The sequence below is a fragment of the Phyllostomus hastatus genome, unplaced genomic scaffold (assembly GCF_019186645.2).
Source record: "Phyllostomus hastatus isolate PE091 unplaced genomic scaffold, TTU_PhHast_1.1 phas_contig_210, whole genome shotgun sequence".
NCBI lineage: Eukaryota > Metazoa > Chordata > Mammalia > Chiroptera > Phyllostomidae > Phyllostomus > Phyllostomus hastatus.
The window spans coordinates 3,125,820-3,151,269 of record NW_025333737.1 but is presented as its reverse complement, the minus strand read 5'-3'; the positions used below and the strand labels follow the sequence as shown (position 1 = coordinate 3,151,269).

The window sequence follows — 25,450 nt, the reverse complement described above, 5'->3', positions numbered from 1 at the left end:
TAATATTTTTCCAAAATAACCTTTAAATATTTTTGCTTTTTCTGGAATCCCTACATTAACCGTTGCCTCAGGCTCTATATTATATTTATTTTAAATTTGACAACATCAGAAAATGGGTTTAGAGACTGTCACAGTGTCATTCTCTTCTGATCTCTTGGTCTCAATTTGAGGTTTATAATGTGTTTCTTTCATTTAAATATATCTTTAAGTGCTGTGAACTTTATTCCCATACCCTTGATTCTTTTTCTTACTGGTAGATACAATTAATTAAATATAGAGACACCGGTTAATATACTCTGCCCATGGAATATTTTTACATTCTCTACCCCTTGGTCATAGTGAAATGGCATTAATAATGGTCTTGTCAGATATCATTGACATATTTTAGTATTTACTTATAGAAAGTATTAATTAGCTCATTGTACTGCTCAGAAAGAAACTATCTATGCAGTTTCTGTGAAATGACTTCTTTCTTTTTTTAAAGAGAGGGAGAAAAACATCAGTGTGTGGCTGCTCCTCATGTGCCCCCAACTTGGTACCTCTCCCGCAACCCAGGCATGTGCCCTGACTAGGAATCAAACCAGCAACCCTTTGGTTTGCAGGCCTGCACTCAATCCACTGAGCCACACCAGCCAGGGCGAAATGACTTCTTTCTTTTTCTAGCTTTTTATTATAGTTCATAAAATAGACTTATATAACAAAGTAACTTCAGAAGATGTGACTACCTGTATATAATTTTAAATGAATGAGACACTAGAGTTTTAGGCATACATTTGTCATCTTCAACTTTTTAAATAGTTTGTCATAATTCCTTTTTAAGATTTTACTTCTAAATGTTTTGAATTGTGAAGTACTAAGTCAGGAACTATATTTTAAGACTGATTCTGGTTCCAGGGGGAGGGTCTAGGGGTAGCACAGGCCAATAAAACTTCCTGTAATGATAGAAATGTTCTGTGTCTGCATGGCTTTTGAGCACTGGAAATGTTAGTGCAACTGAGGAACTACATTTTAAATTATATTTCTTTTTAAAAAGTTGGTATTTAAATGGTCACATGTGGCTAGTGGCTGCCCTGTTAGACAATACAGGTCAGAGGCATGATTTTCATTGCAAATTAGATTTGCAGTCTTGAGAAATGTATCTGTTATATGTTCTTCTACTTTAAATCAGAGATAATGAATAAAGCATATTATTTTCTTATAGGTGAGAGAACAAACTTAAATCAATTGTACTATCCTTATTTTTGACAAATATAGACCTAAATAATTATGACTCACTCATATTTTGTTATCATAAAGGTTAAAATAACTTGGTTATGTCTTACAACCAAGAAATCTTAAAGTGCAGGATTTTTCATAGGCTAGTTTTTATATTTGTTTACAATTTGATGAAAAAGATCCCTAATTTGTTGGATTTTTTTTTCAGGCTGTATGCATGACACATTTTATTTTTGTATTATTATTTATTGATTATTCTATTATTTTATATACCAACAACTGTAAACCTACTTTTGTCCCATCCTGTATGTTGAGGGTATTTCAGAGGTATATAAAGGACTATAAAGAAAATAAATGAAAATAACTATAGCAATAATTTTTAAATGGATACACAGAATATAAAGATATAAATTGTGACAACAAAAACAAGGGAGGTTGTGGGGAGTAAATATGTAAGCTTTAAAATTTGTTCTGCTCTAGTTGTTATGAATTTAAAAGGCAATTAAAATAGTCCTGGCTGGTGCAGCTCAGTGGATTGGGTGCCACCTGTGAACCATAACATCGCCAGTTTGATTCCCAGTCGGGGCACATGCCTGGGTCTCCAGTTAAGGGCGTGTGATAGGCAACTGTTTCTCTCTCCCATAACAGTGTTTCTCTCCCTCTCGTTCTCCTTCCCTTCCTCTCTCTCTAAAAAACTGTTAAAATACAAGTTGTTTTATATAAACAAAAACCTGTAGTCAATATACAAAAGAGAAAGAGAAAGGAATGTAAGCATACCACTACAGAAAATCATCAAATTGCAAAGGAAGAGAGCTAAAGAAAGAAACAACAAAGGAATTAGAAGTCAGTGACCAAAACAGCAATAAGTACATGTCTGTTAATAACTTAAATTATAAGTGGACTAAATTCTTCAATCAGAAGACAGAGTGGCTGAATGGATTTTTTTAAAAATACGACTAATCTGAGACTTCCGGCAAGATGGAGAAATAGGTGGACGCACCGTACCTCCTCGCACAACCAAGATTAGAACAACAATAAAGTACGGTCAGCATAACACACAGAACTGATAGAGGATTTATCTGAATGGAAGTCGGACAGCCAAGAAGTTGAAGTAGACCCGTACATCCAGACTGGTAGGAGACCACGAGCCGAGTGGGCGCGGGTCGGTGGCGCGCGGAGGTTGGGGAAAGTTTGGCGCGGAATTGGCGCGACAGCCATCCGGGGCGCAAGAACGCAGCGGTGATCCCTGAGTCCACAAGCTGCGGCTGCCGGACCCAGTGGGGCAGCGATTGTGGACCAGGGCAGAGCTCGCAGCCCAGGATCCTGGGGAAGGGTCTGGGCCCAGGAGAACTGAACTGCCGCCATTGATTCCCTCCTGTCCCCGCTCCGGCCCCCACATATAACGTCACAATCTAGCGACTGGGGCGCCCAGCCCCGGTGAACACCTAAGGCTCCGCCCCCCACCGTAACAAGAGCGACCAGACCGAAAAAAAAATAGGAGAGACAGGGAAAGACATAAGATATGTGTACAACACAGCAGATCAGTCCCCCAGGACTCATCCTTTTGAGCGACCAAGAAATAGCCAATCTATCAGATGCACAGTTCAAAATGCTGGTGATCAGAAAGCTCACGTAATTGGTTGATTTTGGGTGCAATTTAGATGAAAGGATGCAGGTTACCATAAAAGAGATGCAGGAAGATGCAGGGAGGAGAGCCAATAGAGACAGGAAGGGATCTGAGTCTCAAAACAATACAGTGGACCAGAAGGAAGATAGAATCAATCAAGCAGGAAAGCATAATGAAATAAGAATTCAAAAAATCGAGGAGAACCTTGGGAGCATCCAGGACACCTTTAAACGTTCCAACATTCGAATTATAGGGGTACCAGAAGGGGAGGAGCAACAACTGGAAAAGTTATTTGAACAAGTAATAAAGGAGAACTTCCCCAATCTGGCAAAGGGAACAGTCTTCCAAGAAATCCAAGAAGCTCAGAGAGCCCCAAAGAAGTTGGACCCAAGAAGAAACACGCCAAGGCACATCATAATTACATTAGCCGAGGTAAAAATGAAGGAGAGCATCCTAGAAGCAGCAAGAGATAAGGGGACAGTCACCTACAAAGGAGTTCCCATCAGACTGTCAGCTGATTTCTCAGAAGAGACCTTACAGGCAAGAAGGGGCTGGAAAGAAATATTCCAAGTCATGAAAGACAAGGACCTACATCCCAGATTGCTCTATCCAGCAAAGCTCTCATTTAGAATGGAAGGGAAGATAAAGTGCTTTTCAAATAAGGTCAAATTAAAGGAGTTCATCATCACCAAGCCCTTATTTTATGAAATCTTAAAGGGACTTATCTAAGAAAAGAAGATAAAGAAAAGACATGTATAGTAAAATGACAGCAAACTCAAAATTATTAACAACCACACCTAAAGCAAAACCAAAAGAAACTAAGCAAACAACTAGAACAGGAACAGAACCACAGAAATGGAGGGCACATGGAGGGCTAGCAGCAGGGGGGGGGGTGGGAGGAGGGGAGGGGGGGAAAAGGTATAGAGAATAAGTAGCATAGAATGTAGGTTGAAAATAGATAGGGGGAGGGCAAGAATAGTACGGGAAAGGTAGAAGCTAAAGAACTCATAAGAATGACACATGGACGTGAACTAAAGGGGGGGAACGTGGGTGGGAGAGGGGGTACAGGGTGGAAGGGAGGGAAGGGGGGAAATGGGACAAATGTAGTAGCATAATCAATAAAATATATTTTAAAAAAGACTAATCTATATGAGGCCTATGAGAGACTCACTTCAGATGTAAAAATACACACAGACTGAAAAGTGAAGGGATGGAAAAAGATACTTCATGCAAATGGAAACCAAAAAAAAAAGTTAGGGCAGCTATATTTATATCAGGCAAATGGACTTAAAAACAAAGACTAATAAGAGACAAAGAAGGGCATTACATAATAATAAGGAGGTAAATCCAACAAGAAGATAAAACATCTGTTAATGTTTGTGCACCCAACATAGGAGCACTTCAATATATAAAGTAATATTAACAAACCTAAAGAGAGAAATAGACAGCAACATAATAGTAATAGTGGACTTTAATACCCTGCTTTCATCAATCAATAGATCATCTAGAAAATCAGTATGAAAACATTGGCCCTAACTGCCATGTTAGACCTGATTGACATTGATAGACATGCAGGATAATTCAGCTAAAAGCAACAGAATATACATTCTTCTGGAGTGTACTTGGGACATTCTCCAAGATAGATCATATGTTAAGCCACAAAAGAAGTCTTAATAAATTTAAGAAGACTGAAATCATATCAAGCATCTTTGCTGACCACAGTGGTACAAAAGTTAAAATTAATTACAAGAGGAAAACTGGGCAATTCATACATATATGCAGATTAAACAACATGCTACTGAGAGGAGGGAGCCAGGAGGAGTAGGGGTGAACATATCAGTAGAGGAGAGTGGAGGGGAGGGAGTGTAATTACAGGAAGGGTGTCCCAGAGTCTGGAGTCTCAATGAGCCCAAAGAGAGGGGGGGTCCCTCCAGGTTGCTGAGCTACAAGACCTGGAGATGACCTGAGACCTGAAAGTGGAGATGACCCTGAGGCCTGAAAGTGGAGGGTAGCTAGAGTCATCCATGCTGGTGAGGGAAGCATGGTTCCTTCACACTTGCCTTGGTTTCACTTGTCACCTCACCCTTGGCTACAGTCAGTGACAGGGCACAGTCCTAAAGAAGTACAAACAGACCCCTGGGTAGAGGGAGACCTAGGACATAGGCTCAAACTGCCTCAGCCTCTCCAGCGCTTAGCTCCAGGGTCCCCTCTCTTCCCTTACCTCAATACCAGGACCATCTGGCTCAGGATTAATGGCAACGAGTTTCAGCCTCCAGCTGCTCCTAGAGAGGCACTGGTTGCAGAAAACATTTCCTATGTGTGTTGTTTGTGGGAGGGAGGTGTTGGGAGTATTGTGTTGTAGGTTGGGGGGAGGGGAGTTGCGAGGTGTTGTGATGTGGGCAGTTGTTGTGGGATGTTGTTTCAACAGCTGGAGCCCAGCCCTGAGCTTGGGGACTAGACAGTGGGATCTGGGGCAGGAAGTGGGATCTGGGGGCTATAGGAAGAGTCTTGAAGCCCTTCTTCCCTGAGGCCATGAGGCCATAATATGCGTATGGGAGCCTGTGAGGACCTGATGCAAGTCAAGACATTTTGGGTAGGGGCAGGGTCACCTGGAGGGGAGGGGCTCTACCTGTTGAGAGGCCCAGGGTTAAGACATTGTTCCCAGATCCCTAGGTCCTTGCTGGGCAGGCAGGTCCCCTGGTTGGAGCTGAGTGGAAGTTGAGGGCCAAGTCTCAAAGCATTTGGGCCAGCTCATAGGATTGTCAACCATTGCTACCACCACTGTACTGGGAACCAGCAGGTATGTAAAATGGGATGGTGATGGGGACCTCCAAAGGATCCTTCAAACAAGGAGAGGAACTGGAGATGGGGCTGTGGCCCCCCAAAAGGGGAGGAAGGGGGGCAAAAAAAACACCCCTTGCTGTTGACCAACCAACCAGTGGATCAAAGGATAGAGGGAAATAAAAGCATCTCTGAAGACATGAAAATGGAATACAACATCCAGAATGCATGAGATGTACCAAAGCAATTCTAACAGGGAAGTTCATAGTGATAAGTGCCTACATTAAGAAATAAAGAGATCAAAGGACCTAATTTTACACCTCAAGGAACTAGGAAAAGAAGAATTAAGCCCAAAATTGGTAGATGGGAGGAAATAACACAGATAACAATGGAAATAATTGAAATACAAAGTAAAATGATTAGAAAAGATAAGTGAAATGAAGAACTGGTGTTTTGAAAAAATAAAACTGACAAATCTTTAGCTAGACTCATAACCAAGGAAAAAAGTAGTAATGGCTGAAGTAAATATAATGGCAAATAAAAGAGATTACAAATGACACCACAAAAATACAAGGGATCATAAAGACTACAGTTGACCCCTTGAACAATGTGGGGTTTAGGAGAGCTGACCACTGCATAGTCAAATTCATGTATAGCTTTAGACTCCCCCAAAACTTAATTAGTAATAGCTTATTGGTGACTATAAGCCTTACCAATAATGGAAACAGTCAACATATTTTATATGTTATGTTATATGTATTATATATTGGATTTTTACAATAAAGTAAGCTAGAGAAAGGAAAATTTTTTAAATTGTAAGAGAAAATACATTTACAGTACTGTACTATATTTATACTTTAGGTTTATGTTGTCTGTTTACAAGGTGAATTGTCTCTCAGTACCTACATCAATATTGTCTAATATGATACAGAACACCATTGATGTTCTATACATTAGTAATATTGGGTATCAAAAATGGAAAGATAATGTGAAAAAAAATTCCTATGTAATGTTTCATGCATCAATAACAAGGAATAAGCAATATAATTGTTTTATGTTAGCCTAGTGTGATTGATATAATTGTTTCACAGTAGTAAGAATATCTCCAAAAAATTTTCTAATATATTTATTGAAAATAGTTGGTGTTTAAGTGGACCCTCACTGTTTAAACCCATGTTGTTCTAGAGTCAACTGTACTTACAAACAATTATACACCAACAAATTGGATTACCTAGGAGAAATGGATGAATTCCTAGAAACATATAGCTAGACCGAATGTCTACCAAGACTGAGTCATGAAGAAATAGAAAATGTGAACAGACCAGTTGCTAGTAAGGAGATTGAATTAGTAATGGAAAACCTCCCAACAAACACAAGTCTAGGACCAAATAGCTTCATTTGTGAACTCTACCAACATTTAAAGAATTAATATTAACCCTTCTCAAACTCTCCCAAAAAATAGAAGAGGGAACACTTGCAATCTCATTTTACGCTGCCAGCATTACCCTGATACCAAAACCATACAAAAGACAGTACAAGAAAAGAAAATAATAGGCCAGTATATCTGATTAACATATATGCAAAAATCCTCAACGAAATGTTTGCAACCTGAATTTAACAATACATTGAAAGGATCATACAACACAATCAAGTGGGACTTATTCAGGGATGGAAGGATGATGGTTAAGCATTTGCAAATGAGTCAGTGTGATACATCACTAACAAAATGAATGATAAAAATCTTATGATCGTCTTAATAGATGCAGAACAAGCATTTGACAAAATTCAGCATCCATTTATGATAAAAAAAATCTTAACAAACTAGCTATAGAGGAAATGTACCTAAAGATAGTAAAAGCTGTATATGACAAGCCCACAGCAAAGATCTTACTCAATGGTGAAAAGCTAAAAGGTTTTCTTCTAAGATCAGGAACAAGACAAGGATGCTCACTCTTGCTGCTTTTATTCAATGAGAAGTTCAAGCTGGTCAATAGACAAAAATAATTGGATTTTTATACACTAAGAACAAACTATCACAAAGAAAAGTTAAGAAAACAGTCCCATTTACAGTCACATCAAATAGAATTAAATGCCTAGGAATAAGTTTAACCAAGGAGGTCAAAGATGTGTACTCGGCCCTGGCTGTCATAGCTCAGTGGATTGAGCACAGGCTGGGAACCAAAGTGTCCCAGGTTCGATTCCCAGCTGGGGTACATTCCTGGGTTGCAGGCCATAACCCCCAGCAACCACACATTGATGTCTCTCTCTCTCTCTCTCTCTCTCTCTCTCTCTCTCTCTCTCTCCCTCCCTCCCTCTCTCTCCCCCCTAAAAAATAAATAAAATCTTAAAAAAAAAAGATGTGTACTCAAACTATAAGATTTTGATGAAAGAAATTGAGGAAGACACAAATAAATGGAAAGGTATTCTGTGCTCATAGAGTGGAGGAATTAAAATTGTTAAAATGTCCATACTATCCAAAGCAATCTTTAGATTCAATGCCCTTCCTATCAAAATTTCAGTGGCATTTTTACAGAAATAGAATGAACAATCCTAAAATATCTGTAGAACCACAAAATGTCTGTAATAGCCAGAGCAATCTTGAGAAGGAAGTACAAAGCTAGAGGTATCATATTTCTGGATATAAAACTACATTTGAAAACTGTAGTAATCAAAACAGTGTGGTGTTGGCATTAAAACAGAAACATAGATCAATGGGACAGAATAGAGAACCCCAAAATAAACCCACAAATATATGCTCAATTCATGACAAAAGGAGCTAAGTAAGGATCCACAATGGGGAAAGGATTGCGTCTTCAATAAATAGTAATGGGAAAATTGGATCACTGTTTTACACCATGCAAAAAAGTCAACTCAAAATTTAATTTTACAGAAGCAGCCCATAGTTATAGATACATTTGAGAGCCATGTACAAGATAATGAGTAGGATCTCTTTTTTAAAAATTTAATTTGAATCAGGTTAGTATATGATTCAACTCAATCAGCAAAACCTAAAGAGTTCCCCTTAAGATCAGAAACAAGACAGGGATATCCACTTTCACCTCTATCATTCAACATAGTACTGGAAGTCCTAGCCACAACATTCAGACAAGAAGAAGAAATAAAAGGCATCCAGTTTGGAAAGGAAGAAGTAAAACTGTCATTATTTACACATGACATTATACTGTACATAGAGAACCCCAAGGATTCCACCAAGAAACTACTGGAACTAATAAATGAATTCAGCAGAGTAGCAGAATACAAAATTAATATCCAAAAATCAGTTGCATTTTTATACACCAATAATGAATTGTCAGGAAGGGAAACAAAATAATCCCATTCGCAATTGCTACAGAAAGAATAAAATACCTAGAAATAAACTTAGCCAAGTATATAAAAGATCTGTACTCAGAAAATTATAAGACACTGAAGGAAAAAATTGAAGAAGCTACAAATAAGTGGGAGCACATACCGTGTTCATGGATAGGAAGAATTAACATCATTAAAATGTCCATACTACCCAAAGCTATCTATAGATTCAATGCAATTCCTAGCAAGCTTCCAATGGCGTATTTCACAGAACTAGACCAAATATTTCAAAAATTTATATAGAACCATAAAAGGGCACTCATAGCAACAGCCACCCTGAGAAAGAAGAAAAGTTGGAGGAATCACGTTATCTAATACAGAACTACACAGTAAGGCCATAGTAATCAAAACAGCCTGGTACTGGCATAAAAACAGACACATAGGTCAATGGAACAGAATAAAGAGCCCAGAAATAAACTCGCACCTTTATAGTCGGTTAATATTCAACAGGGGAAAGAAGCACATACAATGGGCTAAAGATTATTTAATAAATGGTGTTGGGAAAATTGGTCAGATACATGCAGAAAAATGAAACTAGACCACCTTCTTACACCACACCCAAGAATAAATTCAAAGTGGATCAAAGACTTAAATTTTAGACCTGAAATGATAAAAATTGTATAAGAAAACATAGGCAACAAAAAACTGAAAAGTTTATGCACAGCAAAAGAAATCATCAAAATAAAAAGACTACAGAATGGGAGAACATATTCGCCGATATATCCAATAAGGGCTTAATACCCAAAATGTATAAAGAACTTACAAAACTCAACACCAAAAAACAACAACAAACAACCCTATTAAAAAATGGGCAAAGGACCTGAACAGGCACTTCTCCAAAGAGGAGATACAGATGGCCAATAGACATATGAAAAGATGCTCAATGTGACTAATCATCAGAGATACAAATTAAAACCACAAGGAAATATCATCTCCCACCTGTCATGATGGCTATCATCAATATATCAACAATCAACAAATTCTGGCAATGATGTGGAGAAAGGGGAACCTTTTTGCACTATTGGTGGGAATGCAGACTGGTGCACCCACTATGGAAAGCACTATGGAGATACCTCAAAGAATTAAAAATGGATTTGCGTTTCGACCTAGCGATCTCACTTCTAGGAATATATCTGAAGGAACCCAAAACACTAATTCGAAAGAACATAAGCATCTTTATGTTCATTGCAGTGTTGTTTACAATCACCAAGTTACGTAAGCAGCCCAAGTGTCCATCAGTAGATGAGTGATTAAAACAACTATGGGACATTTACAAATGGAATACTGCTCAACCTTAGAAAAAAAGAAAATTTTACCCTTTGTGACAGTATGTGTAGACATGGAAAACATTATACTAAGTGAAATAATCCAGACAGAGAAAGACAAACACCATATGATTTCACTCATATGTGGAATCTAATGAAAAACTGAATTAACAAGGAAAATGGGGACAGACTCAGATTGAAAGCAGGATGACAGCCAGCAGGGTGGAACAGGTGAAGGGGTGGAGGGATTGAGCATAAAGGAAAAATGACTCATGGACATGGACAACAGTATGGAGATTGCTGGGGAGTGGGGGATTCAAGGAGACTTATAGTAATGGGAAAAAAATACAATAAAGATTAAATTTTTAAAAAGACAGAAACCAGAATATAAGCATTCTCACTGCTCATATATGAGGCATTTGGAACATCAAAATAAATGATAGTAGCAGTTTATAGCTTATTAAATAAAATAAAAGTCTGTAGGCCCTGGCTGGGTTCTCAGTTGGTTAGAACATCATCTTGATACGACCGTATTGTAGGTTTGATCCCCAGTCAGGGGTCATACAGTAATCAATGAATGCATAAGTAAGTAGAACAACAAAATCGATATTTTCTCTCTCTGTCTCCCTTTCTCTAAAACCAACAAAGAATTTTTAAAAATAAAAATCTATAAGTCCATATAATAAATAAATAAAAGAATAAAATGAAAGCTTTATGAAAACTATCATTTCAAAGTCCCTTCTCAGAAAATGCTTACTAATTACAAGAGAAAAAGAGAAAATTGTAATTTTCTCTTTCATGGTAATGAAGAAACCTGTTAGACATGGCCCTAAGTGATCAAAGAGAACACCATTAAAACAGGACCATTTGAAATTATGCACTGCCTCCTAGAATATGATGAGAAAAATATAACATCTAGTTATGTGATGTTCCTGCCAAGGATGTATAACCTAAATTTAATCATACGGCAAAATTATATTAAAATATTCAAAGGTCTTGTATCTTCAAAATTGTCAAGATCATGACTTCAACTTTTACTTTCAGGCAGTAGAAAAAGAAGAGCAAATTCTACCCAAAGTAAGGAAAGAGAAGTAAAAAGATCAAAGCAGAAATCAACTAAATAAAAAAAAAGAGAAAACCAGTCAAATAAAAAACTTCAAGGAAAGTGATAAAATTGATAAACTTCTAGCCAGATTGATCAGGAAGAAAAGAAAGAATACACATGATACATGTGATATCACTGCAGATTTTATAGGTATTAAAAGGATTATAGTGATATAGTATGAACAATTTTATGTTAATTTAACAACTTAGATAAAATGGACAATTTACTTGAAGGACACAAATGATCAAAGCTCACTTTTCCTGTAAAGGACATTATTTGACATTTGAGTGAAACTGGAATGGGGTTTGAGGATTAGATGAGAGTCATGTATTAGCATTAATGGCCTGATTTAATGGAGATAATATTGTTCTTTAGTAGAATATTCTTATTTTAAAGTATTTAGGAATGGTGGGGCATCAAGTAAATGATTTACCCTAAATCAGTTTATTTGACAATGCTCTTTGAACTCTATATTTGTTTGCTAAGTTTGCAATTTTTTTTTAGCTTCAGTAGTATTTGTATGATCCTTCATAACAGGCATGCATTTTAACAGGCAAGTTTTCTTTCTCTTATAGCGGAAAGGAAGCCTCCTTTATTTAATATGAATGCAATGAGTGCCTTATATCATATAGCCCAAAATGAATCCCCTACACTACAGTCTAATGAATGGTGAGTATTTCTAACAGATATATTCCTCAACATTGTATAAATTAAGCGCTTTTTCATAATGTTAGTCAGAATTATTTCATTTCAACTAGGTAAAATGTGTTAATACCTGAAGTGATACTAAAATAGGCTTAGCCTTGCCTAGTGTGGCTCAGTGGATTGAGCACTGGCCTGAAAACCAAAAGGTCACCGGTTTGATTTCCTGTCGGGGCTCACACCCAGATTGCAGGCCAGGTCCCAGGTTGGTGGCATGTGAGAGGCAACGGATTAGGGCACATCAATGTTTCTCTCCCTCTCTTTCTCCCTCCCTTCCCTGCTTTTTTAAAGTAAATAAATAAATGTTTTTTAAAAAGTAGATTTAGTCCTCTGACAATAGTGTAATTAATCCATCATTGCTTTGGAGTATGTTATTTTTATTGTCTTATTAAGAGACTGTTCTGTATAGTATTGGCTTGTGAAATTCCCTCAGTGAACCCATGTTAAGTAAACTATTAGGAAAGATAAGTAAAATAAAATAAAATAAAATAAAATAAAATAAAAAAGTTTATTTTATCCTTATATCATGTTTATTATGTCTGCTTTTCGTAGCATCAGTGTCTCAGTAGTGTCACATGGAAGCAAAAGTGTTGCTTTTCACAAAAATGTATATATTATATTTTCTTTGAAATTTTTAGGAATATATATAATCCTGATTATATTATAAATATCATAATTTAAACATTAACATTTTATAATTAAAATATGTAGATTGCCATACCTGTAGTGATATTTTTAGGAGAATGGTATTTAATTTATATGGTATAAAACATAGGTAAAATGACTCGATTTCTCAGAATTATCAGATTTATAACTTTGGATCATTCTAATAGTTATTATGTTATTTATTATTCAGAATGCTCTGATGTTCCTTTTCCTAATGTTTCCTTGATTTGATAAAGAAGTTTATGTAGAACAAATTGACAGTTTTAGAAAACTAGACTTTTTATCAGAAATTTTTAGTAAGAAATTCTTCAGCTATATCTAACATTTGAAAAATTCTAGAGGAAATTCTAATATAGTTAATAAGTAATTTAAAATTCATAAGTAGATGCATAAATTAGTGATACTTTTTTAATGATTACATAATTAAGGCACATATAATGGTCTTTGCTACTTATGTAGAGATACAGAAGGAATCTTTTGGCACAGAGTTTAGTATTATGGTACATCAAGTAATAAATATAGTGAACACAGACTGTCTTTATACTGTGATACTTTGGGGAGTCAAAAAAGAAATCTTACCACAAGGAACATAAAATGCTTTTTGACCATTTAAGTCAAACATTGATGGAGTAATTATTACTGCCTTGCTCACTGAATGCTTATCAAGCACATTCCAATAATATGTTACAGACTTCTAATGTTTTTAAAAGTATCTTAATTGGTTTTCTGGGGTTAATGGAAGTTCTGTCCATTTATTCAGGGACACCAAATGCCCCAGGTATAAAAAAATTCTCCCTCCAAAACTAATAGAGTGATGTTTTGAAACATGCTAAATAGAAGACCATCCAAGGAGTAATCAAGAAAGAAAACAAATCAAGAAGAATGTTATCTTAGATTTGAATGCAAAGAAGAAAAAGGTCGACTTCCCTAATTTTGCCTTAATTTATAATGACTTGTGATATTTAAATATGTAGAAGCGGAATTTTAAATAACCTGTGTAAGTTTATCTTTGAAAAACAGTACAGTTTCACTGGTTGCTTTAGATGGTTTTCATAGACTTATATGAAATATATGTTGTATTGTGTCCACTTTTCTTTTTATATTTCTTCTCCATGCCCCTCCCACCTATAGGCACATACATTGATTTGTGGATCTGTTTTTAAAGGAAATAGCAATGTGTTCACTTGATACTTTCCTTTACAATAGGTCTGATTATTTTCGCAACTTTGTAGATTCTTGTCTCCAGAAAATCCCTCAAGATCGCCCTACATCAGAGGAACTTTTAAAGGTCAGTTCTCTTCTACTTTGTTTTCTACCCCTAAGAAATTATTTTAAGGAATGTGTTTTATTCCTCTTTGATTCTGAACAGTATTAAAATTGCTCTACAAGTTTTTATTAAAACAATTTTAAATATTGTTCTTTTTTGGAACTTTTCTCAAGATGCTAAGTTTTTCTTTTTTCTTTTTTTTCTTTTTTTTTTTCAAAATTGATTAGTTGCTTTTACCATGGCTGAATAGAATGTATAGTTCAATATTTAAAATAGTACCAAATATCTAAATTGTTATATGTACAAGAAGAATATTTATGAGTTATAATTATAAAATTTAATTTATGTGGCATGCTATATTTCAAAGTTGGCAAAACATAGTACAACTTTGAATGTAATTTTTTTATCTATAATACTTTATGTATTGGTCTTTCCTATATTAAAATAATATGAAAGAAAGAAATAATGTGATGTACATATTTATGTAAATACTGTGAGAGAAAAGAGATTTCAAAAGAAACTTAAAAATGTATATTCTCAAGAGGGCAGCATAGGCAGATATGGCTGGCCTCTTCTCACAGTGACATCAAAATTACAACTAAAATATAGAACAACCATCACTCTGAACCATTACAAATTGAGTTGACTGGAAGTCTGACAACTATGGAATAAAGAAACTACATCCATCCATACTGGTAGGAGAGGTGCAGATGCAGAATGGGTTGGTCCCACACCCACGTCTAATGAATAAAAATTCAAGAAGGCTATCTCAGGGGTGAGGAGTCCCAGTCCCACACCAGGACCCTCAGCCCAGGGAAACAGTACCAGGAAGATAAATCCCCAAAACTTCTGGCTGTAAAAACCAGTGGGGATTGAGTCAGTGGAAGAAACTTCTGGAGCCCCAAGCAGTTGATCTTAAAGAACCCACACAGGCACTCACCTACTCAAAATCACTCCCTCTGACCCCCAGCGCTGGGGTGGCAGCTTAAAGGGGACCAGGGGCATACGGCGAGAGGCAGAAATGCCTGGCATCTGGGTGAGCAGATGTCCCTTTTCTGACTCTCCCCCTGCAGAGCCACAGAACTGGTTGGCTGGTGCCATATTTGAGACTCCATCAACCCGGGTGACACTGTTTGACCTGCCTTGGAAATCCCCAGAGACTCTGCCCCATCCAGCTTACAGGCCCACCCAAGCTGCTTTTCCATATGAATGGCTGGTCTTGGCTCATGCTGCACATCTTCCTAAATCCTCTCAAACAAGCCATAGCTGGCCTCAAGAGCTCCAGGCCCAGCATTAGCATCAGCCAGCCTAGATTCAGAGCTTGGCTTTGCCTGGGAATCTTGAAGAAGTCCCAAGAATCCCAAGCAAAGGGGAACAATGAGTTAGATGCATGTAGCATCCATCTCAGATTGCTTTATAGCTCAGGAAGGGTGGTCCCAGGCAAAACATAGGTGTGGGCTGACCTTGGCCTGCACCATCTGGGAAACCCCAGAGCTAGTGCACCCAGTGGACAGCTACAGACCACGTCAGAACACAACCACCCTGCCCTTGCACAAATGATTATCTGCAGAGGATGGAGGCTGGTGGTAAGTGGTTATAGCCAATCCTTACAGCTGACTGACCTGGGTAAATCCCTCCCATTGATCTGCCAACAGCAACCAAGGCTCAACTACAAGAGGAAGGTGTACTCAGCCCACACAAAGGGCACACCTCAAGTACATAGCTTGGGTGATATGGGAGGCTGTGTCAGTAGACCCTGTGGGACACCTACTACATTAGACCCCACTACCAAGACAGAATCAGAGCAGCTCTACCTAATACATAGGAATACACACAGGGAGGCTGCCAAAACAAGGAGACAAAGAAACATGGCCCAAATGGAAGAACAGATGAAAACTCCAGAAAAAGAGCTAAAGTGAAATGGATAAGCAATCTATCAGATGCAGATTTCAAAACACAAAAACACTTAAGGATGCTTAAGGAACTTAGTGAGAACCTCAGCAGCATGAAAAAGATCCAGTCAGAAATGAAGGATACACGAATTGAAATAAAGAACAATTTACAGGGATACATACAGCAGTAGAGTGAATAAAGTCGAGAATCAAGTCAATGATTTGGAACATAAGGAAGCAAAAAACAACCAGTCAAGAACAACAAAAAGAAAAAAAGAATCCGCAAAAATTAGAATAGTATAAGCAGCTTCTGGGACAACTTCAAGAGGTTAAGAAGGAGAAGAGAAAGAACAAGAAATTGGAAATCTATTTGAAAAATTAATGAAAGAAAACTTCCCTAATTTGGTGAAGGAAATGGACATGCAAGTCCAGGAAGCACAGTCTCAAACAAGATGGATGCAAAGAGGCCCACCCCAAGACACATCATAATTAAGCCACAGGTTTAAGATAAAGAGGGAATCTTAAAAGCAGCAAGAGAAAAGCAGTTAGTTACCTACATGGGAGTTTCCATAAGACTGTCAGCTGATTTCTCAAAAGAAACTTTGCAGGCTAGAGGGATTGGCAAGAAATATTCAAAGTCATGAAATGCAGGCCCCTACAGCCAAGGTTTCTCTACCCAGGAAAGCTATCATTTAGAATCAAAGGGCAGATAAAGTGCTTCTCAGACAAGGAAAAACTAAAGGAGTTCATTATCACCAAATCATTATTATTGAAATGTTAAAGGGACTTATTTAAGAAAAAGATGAAGATCAAGTTACAGAATAGCCGTGGTGATGAAAAGTACAGTACAGGAAATGGAGTGGCAAAAAAACTTATACACATGACTGGCGAATGCTCACCTGTGTGGCACTTGCCTGAGGGAGTGGGGGGTGCTGGGTAGAGGTGAGCAACATGGGGGGAAGTGGAACAACTGTAATAACATGATCAAATACATATAATTTTTTTTAAAAATGGGTATTTTTGTTTCTTTTCTGGAAATGCATTTTTCTAACTTAATGAAAGTATTTTTAAAATCATGTAAGTTCTATTCAATTTTCATTAGATTTGGTTGTCTAATTTAAATATATGCTTGGTATATCCTTTATATTCTCAAAAGTTATTATTTCATTTGAAGGTTCTCCCTCTTATTAATAACAATAAAAGTATTATTGAAATTTATATACTTCTTAAAACATACAGATAAAACATTAGTAAGTAAGATTTGACTCTATTTGTGACCCTAAGGAATTTTGTTGATTTTTTTACTTATAATAAGATACAAGTAGACTATTATTATATGAACGTTTTAAAATCTCAAAGAGATTCAGTTTACTTTCACTGACACAGCACTTAAAGACACAAAGAAAATCTTGAGATATTTATATTCAATATTATTTGTTACCATACATAGTATGTCAAACAGCAATATAAAGTTTCAGTAATGCTTGGGGAATTCTAGATAGTAATCTCACTCCTAGTCTCAGAAATGAAAGCATGAATAAATAGGTACTTAAAATAGTAGCAACAAAAACTTTAGTATACCTAGGAATTATTTCACTGAAAAATAAGATCTAATTGTAGAAAGTTATCAGGCTTAGAAATATATATATATTTTTAATAAGCAGACTGAATATTATAAGTAGTGATACATACAAAAAAAGCTTTGGCTCAGGAAAAAGGAAGAATGTGACTGCCTCCCTACACTTGCCTAAGCATAAACTCTTTTGATAATAACTCAGCCAACCATGGACAGGTATTTGGTATTTGGAGACTAGATCTCAAGCATGCATGTTGTATTCACTTACCTGATTTGCATACTTGAGTGTATTGGCACAGCCTTATTGGAAGCAAATGGAAGTATCTATCAAGTGCTTCTTTTTCTTTGGTCTGATTACATTTTTGTCACAGTCCATTGTAAAGAAAAAAAAAGTAATAGAAAAAAGGGTTTTTTTAAATGTATGAAGCTGTTTATCTCAGAAATAAAAATTGGAAATTACCATCCAGAATTAGGGTAATGGTTAAATAATTTTGGCATAAATATTTGATGAAATATTCTGTATGCATTATGTTTATGAGTTGAAATAACATAATACAACAGTACAGTATAATGAAATAATATAGTATAACTTTGCATAATGAATAAATAAATTTAAAATAACTAAGAAGTTTAAAGTGTAATAAGAATTCAGGGCATGTCATAAACCCAAGGCAGAAAGCATCTTTCTGCAATCTCTGTGCTAACTATCTACAAGTCAAAATCTGTACATAGAAAATTTCTGCAAAGAAATATACCATCATGGGGATGTAAAGTACAGCATAGGGAATGTAATCAATAACACTGTAACAACTATGAATGATACCAAGTTGGTACTAGGCTTATTAGAGGGATCACTTCATAAGTTATTCAAATATCTAACCATTATGCTATATATCTAAAACTAATATAATATTGAATATCAACTATAATTTTAAAAAGAAAGAAAGAAGAGGAAAGAAAATAGAAAAGAAAAGAAATATACCAAAATGTAACAATGGTAATCCTAATGGTGGAATTGTTCTTTCTACTTTCCTGTATTTGATAGGTTAAGCTTTATTAAATGTGATAAAAAATCACTAGTAATATAATGGCTTTTAAATAACTGCTGGTGTTTTATAAAGTGTTTCTTATGCAACATATAAAGGAGCCCATAACACCCAAGTTTATGTAATATAAAGCCACCATTAGTAAATATATTCTGTTGAAACCTTCCTCAGAACTGAACGTGCCTTATCCATGAAGTCAGCAGTTCTGTAATATATAAACCTTTATTTAGCCTTTATCTAGGGCTCTAATTTAAGAATTGAACTTAATGCTCTCTCCCTCCCAGGAGCACCCACTCATTTTTCCCTCCCCTTTCTCCCTCTTTCTCTCCCCACAGGCATGCATCCTAAACCCTAAGGGACCCCAAGAGGCTTACAACCAGGGAGCAATGGGCAGTGGCAGCAGCTCCTCCCAGGCTAACTCCCTGATCTATCCCCAAGGCCCACTTTTTTTTGACTTCTTAGTGAGCCAGAGCTGCCCCTCCTAGGCTCATTTCCCCATTTAATCCCTCTCCTGTTGCTGCTTCTATCCTAGGCCCTTACTTGTTTCACTGTCCCCAGCTTTAAAAAGAAAATAAAAAAAGAATTGACCTTAAATGTTAGTGTTTGTTTACACCTTTTGACTGTTTTAACTCAGCATTTTCAGTTGGCTGACAAAGGTATCATGTTCAAAGTTTTTATAAAATGTGCAGGGGTAGTTATGTAGGCATAGAGTGTATATGTGTAAATGACAACTTTATAAATGTAAGAAGTCAAAGTATAAAAATTAGATAGCTATAAATTATATGCATTAGCTATCATAATAGTAATTCTAGGATCTGAGAAAGGGTATAATTGTACCAATTATACCAATTGAAAAAATATATAGGTTTCAACCTGGCTTTTACCTTCTCTTATGCAGCACATGTTTGTTCTTCGGGAGCGCCCTGAAACAGTGTTAATAGATCTCATTCAAAGGACAAAAGATGCAGTAAGAGAGCTGGACAATCTGCAGTATCGAAAGATGAAGAAACTCCTTTTCCAGGAGGCACATAATGGACCAGCAGTAGAAGCACAGGAAGAAGAAGAGGTAGTACCTTAGAAATTACTCAAATATTGAGCTCTCTTTATTAGCGGCCTTCCTAATGCAATGTGTCTTGCCATGAATCATTTATATCAGTGGTTCCTAAATTGTGTTTTTTTAGCATGGGTCCTATAAGATCTCAAGTGGGAAAAAAGATTTTGAATTATTTAAACCCAGCCCTTTCATAGTGTTCGTTGGCATAGTAAAGCACTGCAAAGTCTTTTATTAAAGAAACATGTCCACCGTTATTTAATCTAGTCCCTTTTAAAGCTCTTGGCCACTCAAACCCCCCCCCCTTTTTTTTTTTAAGTTTTGTAAGGATTTGAAATTATAAACTCTGGAAGTTGTCATTATAAAATTAGTAGTCATTCTACTCTATCACCAGGGGCCATTAATTCTTTTCAGTTCTGCATAGTTTTATTCCATTTACATGGTTCTAAAATACTCATTTTACAGATGAGTAAAGTGAGGCTCAGAATGATTAACTGACTCACCTCAGGTAGAGGCATGTGGGTTCAAATTCATATATCACTCACTCTCAAGGCCACATTCTTTCCCTATTGCCTTTTAGGGGAAAATGGAAGTACAGATTTGCAATAGAAATGCTAAAGAACTTCCTCACAGGGAAATAAATATATATAGCTTATTTGTAGATCTATCACTCTTCATATTTTCATTTTTCTTCTTTGCTCCTGTCTGAATTCCAGAGCTTTCACTCTTTCATATTGCTTGCCAGTGAAAGAGATCATTTTGCATTCTGACATCAGAAGCAGTAGTTACTTTTTTTAATAGCGCTGCGTAATTAATGAACTATAAAATACAATACTTTCTCACTGTAGTTTTGGGTTTTATGTTTATTTTGTTTTATTCTTAACAATAATCATTAGAAAATTGTTGGACTATTTTAAATATAGGAAATTTGTTAGCAAAGTTGTGAAATTAATAAAACTAATGTAGTTAATTCTGTAGCTCCAATGTAGTATCTCTGATAGGCTAGGGATATAAGTTCATATATATGTATATATAAGTTCACATATATATACACACACTCTGGTATGTATATGTATAGAGTGAGATACACACCATGTGTCTATATATTAGTTAAATTCTGCATATCTTACAGAATTTTGATATGATAAGACTGCTATAATGTTGGTGCCCAGGTACCACTTCTTAACCTGGTAACTTCAGAAAAGCAGTTTCATGATTGTGATTAAATATATAAGTAATGTGTAATTTACATTTCACACAAAAATAGATAGGAATTAATGTTAATTATTTGGTGGTAGAGGATAGGCCAGAGACTATATTATGAGGAAGAAAGAAAAATAAACTTATAAAAGACTTTAATAAAAAATAACTAAAAGGGGTTGTTTACAGGATTTTTTAAAAGGCTGGGGCTTGTTTTAACCATGGGAATCATTGAGAAATGAGCAGAACCTCTATAGATAGATAGCCCATGAGATATGTAGTAAAAATGGATTTCAAAAAATGCTACACATTGGAAATAACCCAGCACTGATGACCATACTTTTTGCATGGTTGGTTTCGTTACTTACTTATTGGTCATTTGGTCAAATATTGGTCAAACATGGTTTGTTACTTACTTATTGGTCATTTTTATTTGTTTATTGTCAAGTAATAGTTGGTAAACTTCATGGTCTTGACAAATAAAGAAAATTTCTCACGATAGACCTCTGACTTTCTGAAGACTGTGTGCCAAGCAATGCGCTATGTACTTGTACTCAAGAATTCAAAAGAAATACAGATATTTGAACCTAATACTCTTTTCCCTTAGGAACAAGATCATGGTGTTGGACGGACAGGAACAGTGAATAGTGTTGGAAGTAATCAATCTATTCCCAGTATGTCCATTAGTGCCAGTAGCCAAAGCAGTAGTGTTAACAGTCTTCCAGATGCCTCAGATGACAAGAGTGAGCTGGATATGATGGAGGGAGATCACACAGTGATGTCCAATAGTTCTGTCATCCACTTAAAACCTGTGAGTATTTGGGTTTCAGTGAAAAAATTGAACTTTGGTAAAGAATTTTCTTTATCTGATTAGTTTAAGAGGAGTTTTCTTGTTGTTTGGGGTTGTGTGGGTTTTTTTGTTTTTGGTTTTTTTTTGGTTGGTTGTAGGGTTTGTTTTTTTGTTTTGTTTTTGATGTTTCAGAAGTTTGGAACAATAGTCTTGTTAATTCCCAATTTAAGACCTGCATTTAGGAAACTAATGTTTTGAGAATTCCAAAAGAATATTTTTTAAATCTTAGAAGAAAGAAATACAGAAATATGACATGTATTATTTGAAGTTACTTAGATGGAAAATAAAGTAATTTAAAGTAGTAAGTATACACATGAAATTAACGATAATAGTTGCCTTCCACGAGCAAGAGAAATAGTTAGGATGATCAAAAATAGCTTTTGTATTATCCATGTTTACATCTTTAAAATAAAACTTCCCTGGCTGGCGTAGCTCAGTGGATTGAGCACGGGCTGCGAACCAGAGGGTTGCAGGTTCGATTCCTAGTCAGGGCACATGCCTGGGTTGCAGGCCAGCTCCCTAGTGGGGGCCATATCAGAGGCAACCACACATTGATGTTTTCTCTCTCTTTCTTTCTCCTTCCTTTCCCCTCTCTAAAAATAAATAAATGAAATCTTAAAAAAATAAAAATTTAAAAAAAAAGAACATTAAAAAAATAAAATAAAACTGAGTGTAGTTGTATAAAATTATAAATTCTGGGCATCACAAATTTAAGGGTGTTTGCTACATTATTCTTTGTATTTTCAAGTCCATAATTTTAAATTTTCTTGCAAATATTTGAAGGTCAATAGTTCCTTTTAGCAACTATTAAGAATGCTTCCTTTTTAACTTTATAGCTTTCTGTAGGTATTACCTAAATGTTAGTAAGCATGTTAGCCAAAAATTGGCACCAACACAGTTGTCCAGCAACAAGTAAATGGATAAATAAAATGTGATATATACATCTAATTATTCAGCTATGAAAAGGAATGAAATTCTGGTACATGCTACCTCAAATGAATCTTGAAAACATTATGTCAAGTGATATAACCCAGATGCAAAAAGACAAATACTGTGTAATTCCACTTATGTGAAATACCTAGGCTAGGCAAATTCATAGTGATAGAAAGTAGATTAGAGGTTACCAGAGACTTGAATAGAGGATGAAATTGAGAATTTTTGTTAATGGATACAGAGTTTCCAATTGGAGTAATAAAAAAGTTTTGGATATAGTGGCAGCATTGCACAACATTGAGAATGTAATTAATGCCACTGAATTGTATACTTAAAAATAGTTAAAATGGGAAATTCTGTTAAGTTTTTAAAAATTTTAGAAAGTTCTTAAGAATTATTAGCTAAGTAATAGTGTCAGAGCAAAATCATGTTTAATTTTTATATTCTTAATAAGAGAATCAGTGATATAAAAGATTAGTCCCACAATTAGTTGGTTGCATTTCAGTTTATTTCTCTTTAGTTAATGAACCAAAGTAATGTATAAGGAATGGCATCAATTTACAACCATTGTTCTATTGCTTATCTTGGACATATGACAGAAGTAATATAAAGATATTTTTAAGCTATATTTTTGCTTCTAAAACCAATAGCATTAGAGTAATTAATTTTATCACTGCTATGTTAAAATACTGCCTGCTGCGTGTTTCATTTTCTTTATTTTCAAGCCATATTAAAACTTTTCAATTTCTCATATAATGAGTAGGATATAAATCTAGCCTTATACATTTCCTTATTGTGACTCTATGTGCTATTTCATACACTGAAGAAATAGCGTCTCCGGATTCTAATTATATTGGAAATAAAATAGCAGCATTCCACATTTTTGTTTGTTTTTGCTTTTAAAATTACGACTTTTGAGGTTTGTTGATCAAGTTGTCTTTAAGCTAATTTTCTTGAAAGTTCAAACAAACTGGTTCACCTTAGATAGTGTTGTCTCTTTCTTTGCCTAGGAGGAAGAAAATTACAGAGAAGAGGGAGATCCTAGAACAAGAGCATCAGATCCCCAGTCTCCCCCACAAGTATCTCGTCATAAATCACACTATCGTAATCGAGAACACTTTGCTACTATACGGACAGCATCACTGGTAGGTACTTCCCTTGAAGTAGAAGTATATTTTTCATGTTAGATCTTGGCATCTATACTCAAATATAACTTTTTGTATGTGAGATTTATTTTGTAAAAAATCATTCGCTTTTCAGTGTCTGTTATGAGAAAGATTATACAAAACACTCAAGAGACTTGAATATTATCTTCAAAACATGTACATAAATAACTAGGATGTTAAAATATATTAAATGCTTAAGAGAGCTATAAGATACTAAATAGGAATTCAAATTACTTTTAATTCAGGGCATAAAGGAAGTATTTATAAAACAAATTGTTTGAACTTTAAGTAATTAGTTCTAGGCTCAAGGGAAACGAGAAATGTTATGTCCACGTAAGAATTAACAGTAGGCCCTGACTGCTGTGACTCAGTGGGTTGGGTGTCATCCTTTGGCCTGAAAGATAGTGGTTTGATTCCTGGTCAGGGCGCATACATGGGTTGTGTGTCTATCCTGCTTGGGGGCATGAGAAAGGCAGCCAATCAGTGTTTCTGTCTTTCTCCTGCTCTCTAAAAATAAATAAATATTTTTTATTTTTAATAATTAAAGGAAAAAAAGCATTAACAGTAGGAAATACTGAGGCTAACCAAAATGAAGGAGAATGTTTGGGAAATGTCAGGCAATCCAATATACTCAAAACGTAATTCTTCTGACTTCCCAAATAACAATAAAAAAATAGATTGCTTGTTCATTTCAGGAACATTGATTTATTTATGTATTTGCCAAATGATTATATTTTTCAAGCTTTAAGACATTTTGCTTATTTTTAACTATGCTTTTCATTTCTCTAATTGGTTTATAGCCTTTATTTCCTTTTTTATTATATTTATTAGGTTGACACTGGTTAACAAAATTATACAGGTTTCAGATGCAGTTCTGCAACACATCATCTGTACAGTATATGGTGTGTTTACCACCCCAAGCCAGGTCTCCTTCCATCAGCATTTATCCCTCCTATACCCTCCTCCACGTCCCCCCACCTCCCTGCCAACCCCTCACCCACTGCAATCACCACACTGTTGTTCAAGTCCAGGAGTTCTGTGTGTGTGTGTGTGTGTGTGTGTGTGTGTGTGTGTGTCTCTCTCTTTTTTTTTTTTCTTAACCCCCTCCTAATCCCCAACAGCTGTCAGCCTGCTTTCTGTCTATGGGTGTGTCTCCATTTTGCTTATTAATTCATTTTGTTCATTAGGTTCCACATATGAGTGAAATCATATGGTACTTGTCTTTCTCTGACTGGCTTATTTCACATAGCATAATGCTCTCTAGGTTCATCCATGTTGTTGCGAAGGGAAAGATTTCCCTTTTTTTATTTTATTTTTTTATTTTTTTTTAATATAGCCAGGTAGTATTCCTTTGTGTAAATGTGCCGTGGTTTTTTTTATCCACTCATCAACTGTTGGACACTTGGGCTTTTTTAATGGAAGACCTATAATCCTGATCAGTCAGCTAAGTAAAACCAAAACATAATAAAGGATTCTAAGGTTAGAAAAATTATATTAAAAATTATAGGAAACGTAGGCTATTGGAACAGATGACAGAAAGAAAAAAGATATGGGAGTTATCTGAATTATCAACTACATAGGCAGATTTTATGAATCCCATGCTGTGATCCTTGAATCTGTATAACATGTGGGGTCAAGAACACCATCTCCCATCAGAATTCGTGCCATTTGCACTATTCTGCAATGTCCAAATAACTCTTTGAACAGAGCAAGTGGCAAAGTTACTTAATTTTTTTCATGAC

At 35.8% G+C, this 25,450-nt stretch overlaps 1 protein-coding gene across 6 annotated transcripts in view; it reads left to right on the top strand.

Moving 5' to 3' along the window:
- The window catches only part of TAOK1 (TAO kinase 1), a 144,501-nt gene that overhangs the window by 85,878 nt on the left and 33,173 nt on the right, over positions 1–25,450 (top strand). For 5 of the 6 annotated variants that reach the window (XM_045836986.1, XM_045836987.1, XM_045836988.1 and 2 more), the window contains 5 exons: positions 11,935–12,028; positions 13,934–14,015; positions 19,407–19,574; positions 21,367–21,570; positions 23,553–23,687. In XM_045836986.1, the coding sequence (XP_045692942.1) occupies positions 11,935–12,028; positions 13,934–14,015; positions 19,407–19,574; positions 21,367–21,570; positions 23,553–23,687 (683 nt within the window). The remainder of the gene's footprint in view (positions 1–11,934; positions 12,029–13,933; positions 14,016–19,406; positions 19,575–21,366; positions 21,571–23,552; positions 23,688–25,450) is intronic. The other variant, XM_045836991.1, reaches the window with a different exon arrangement.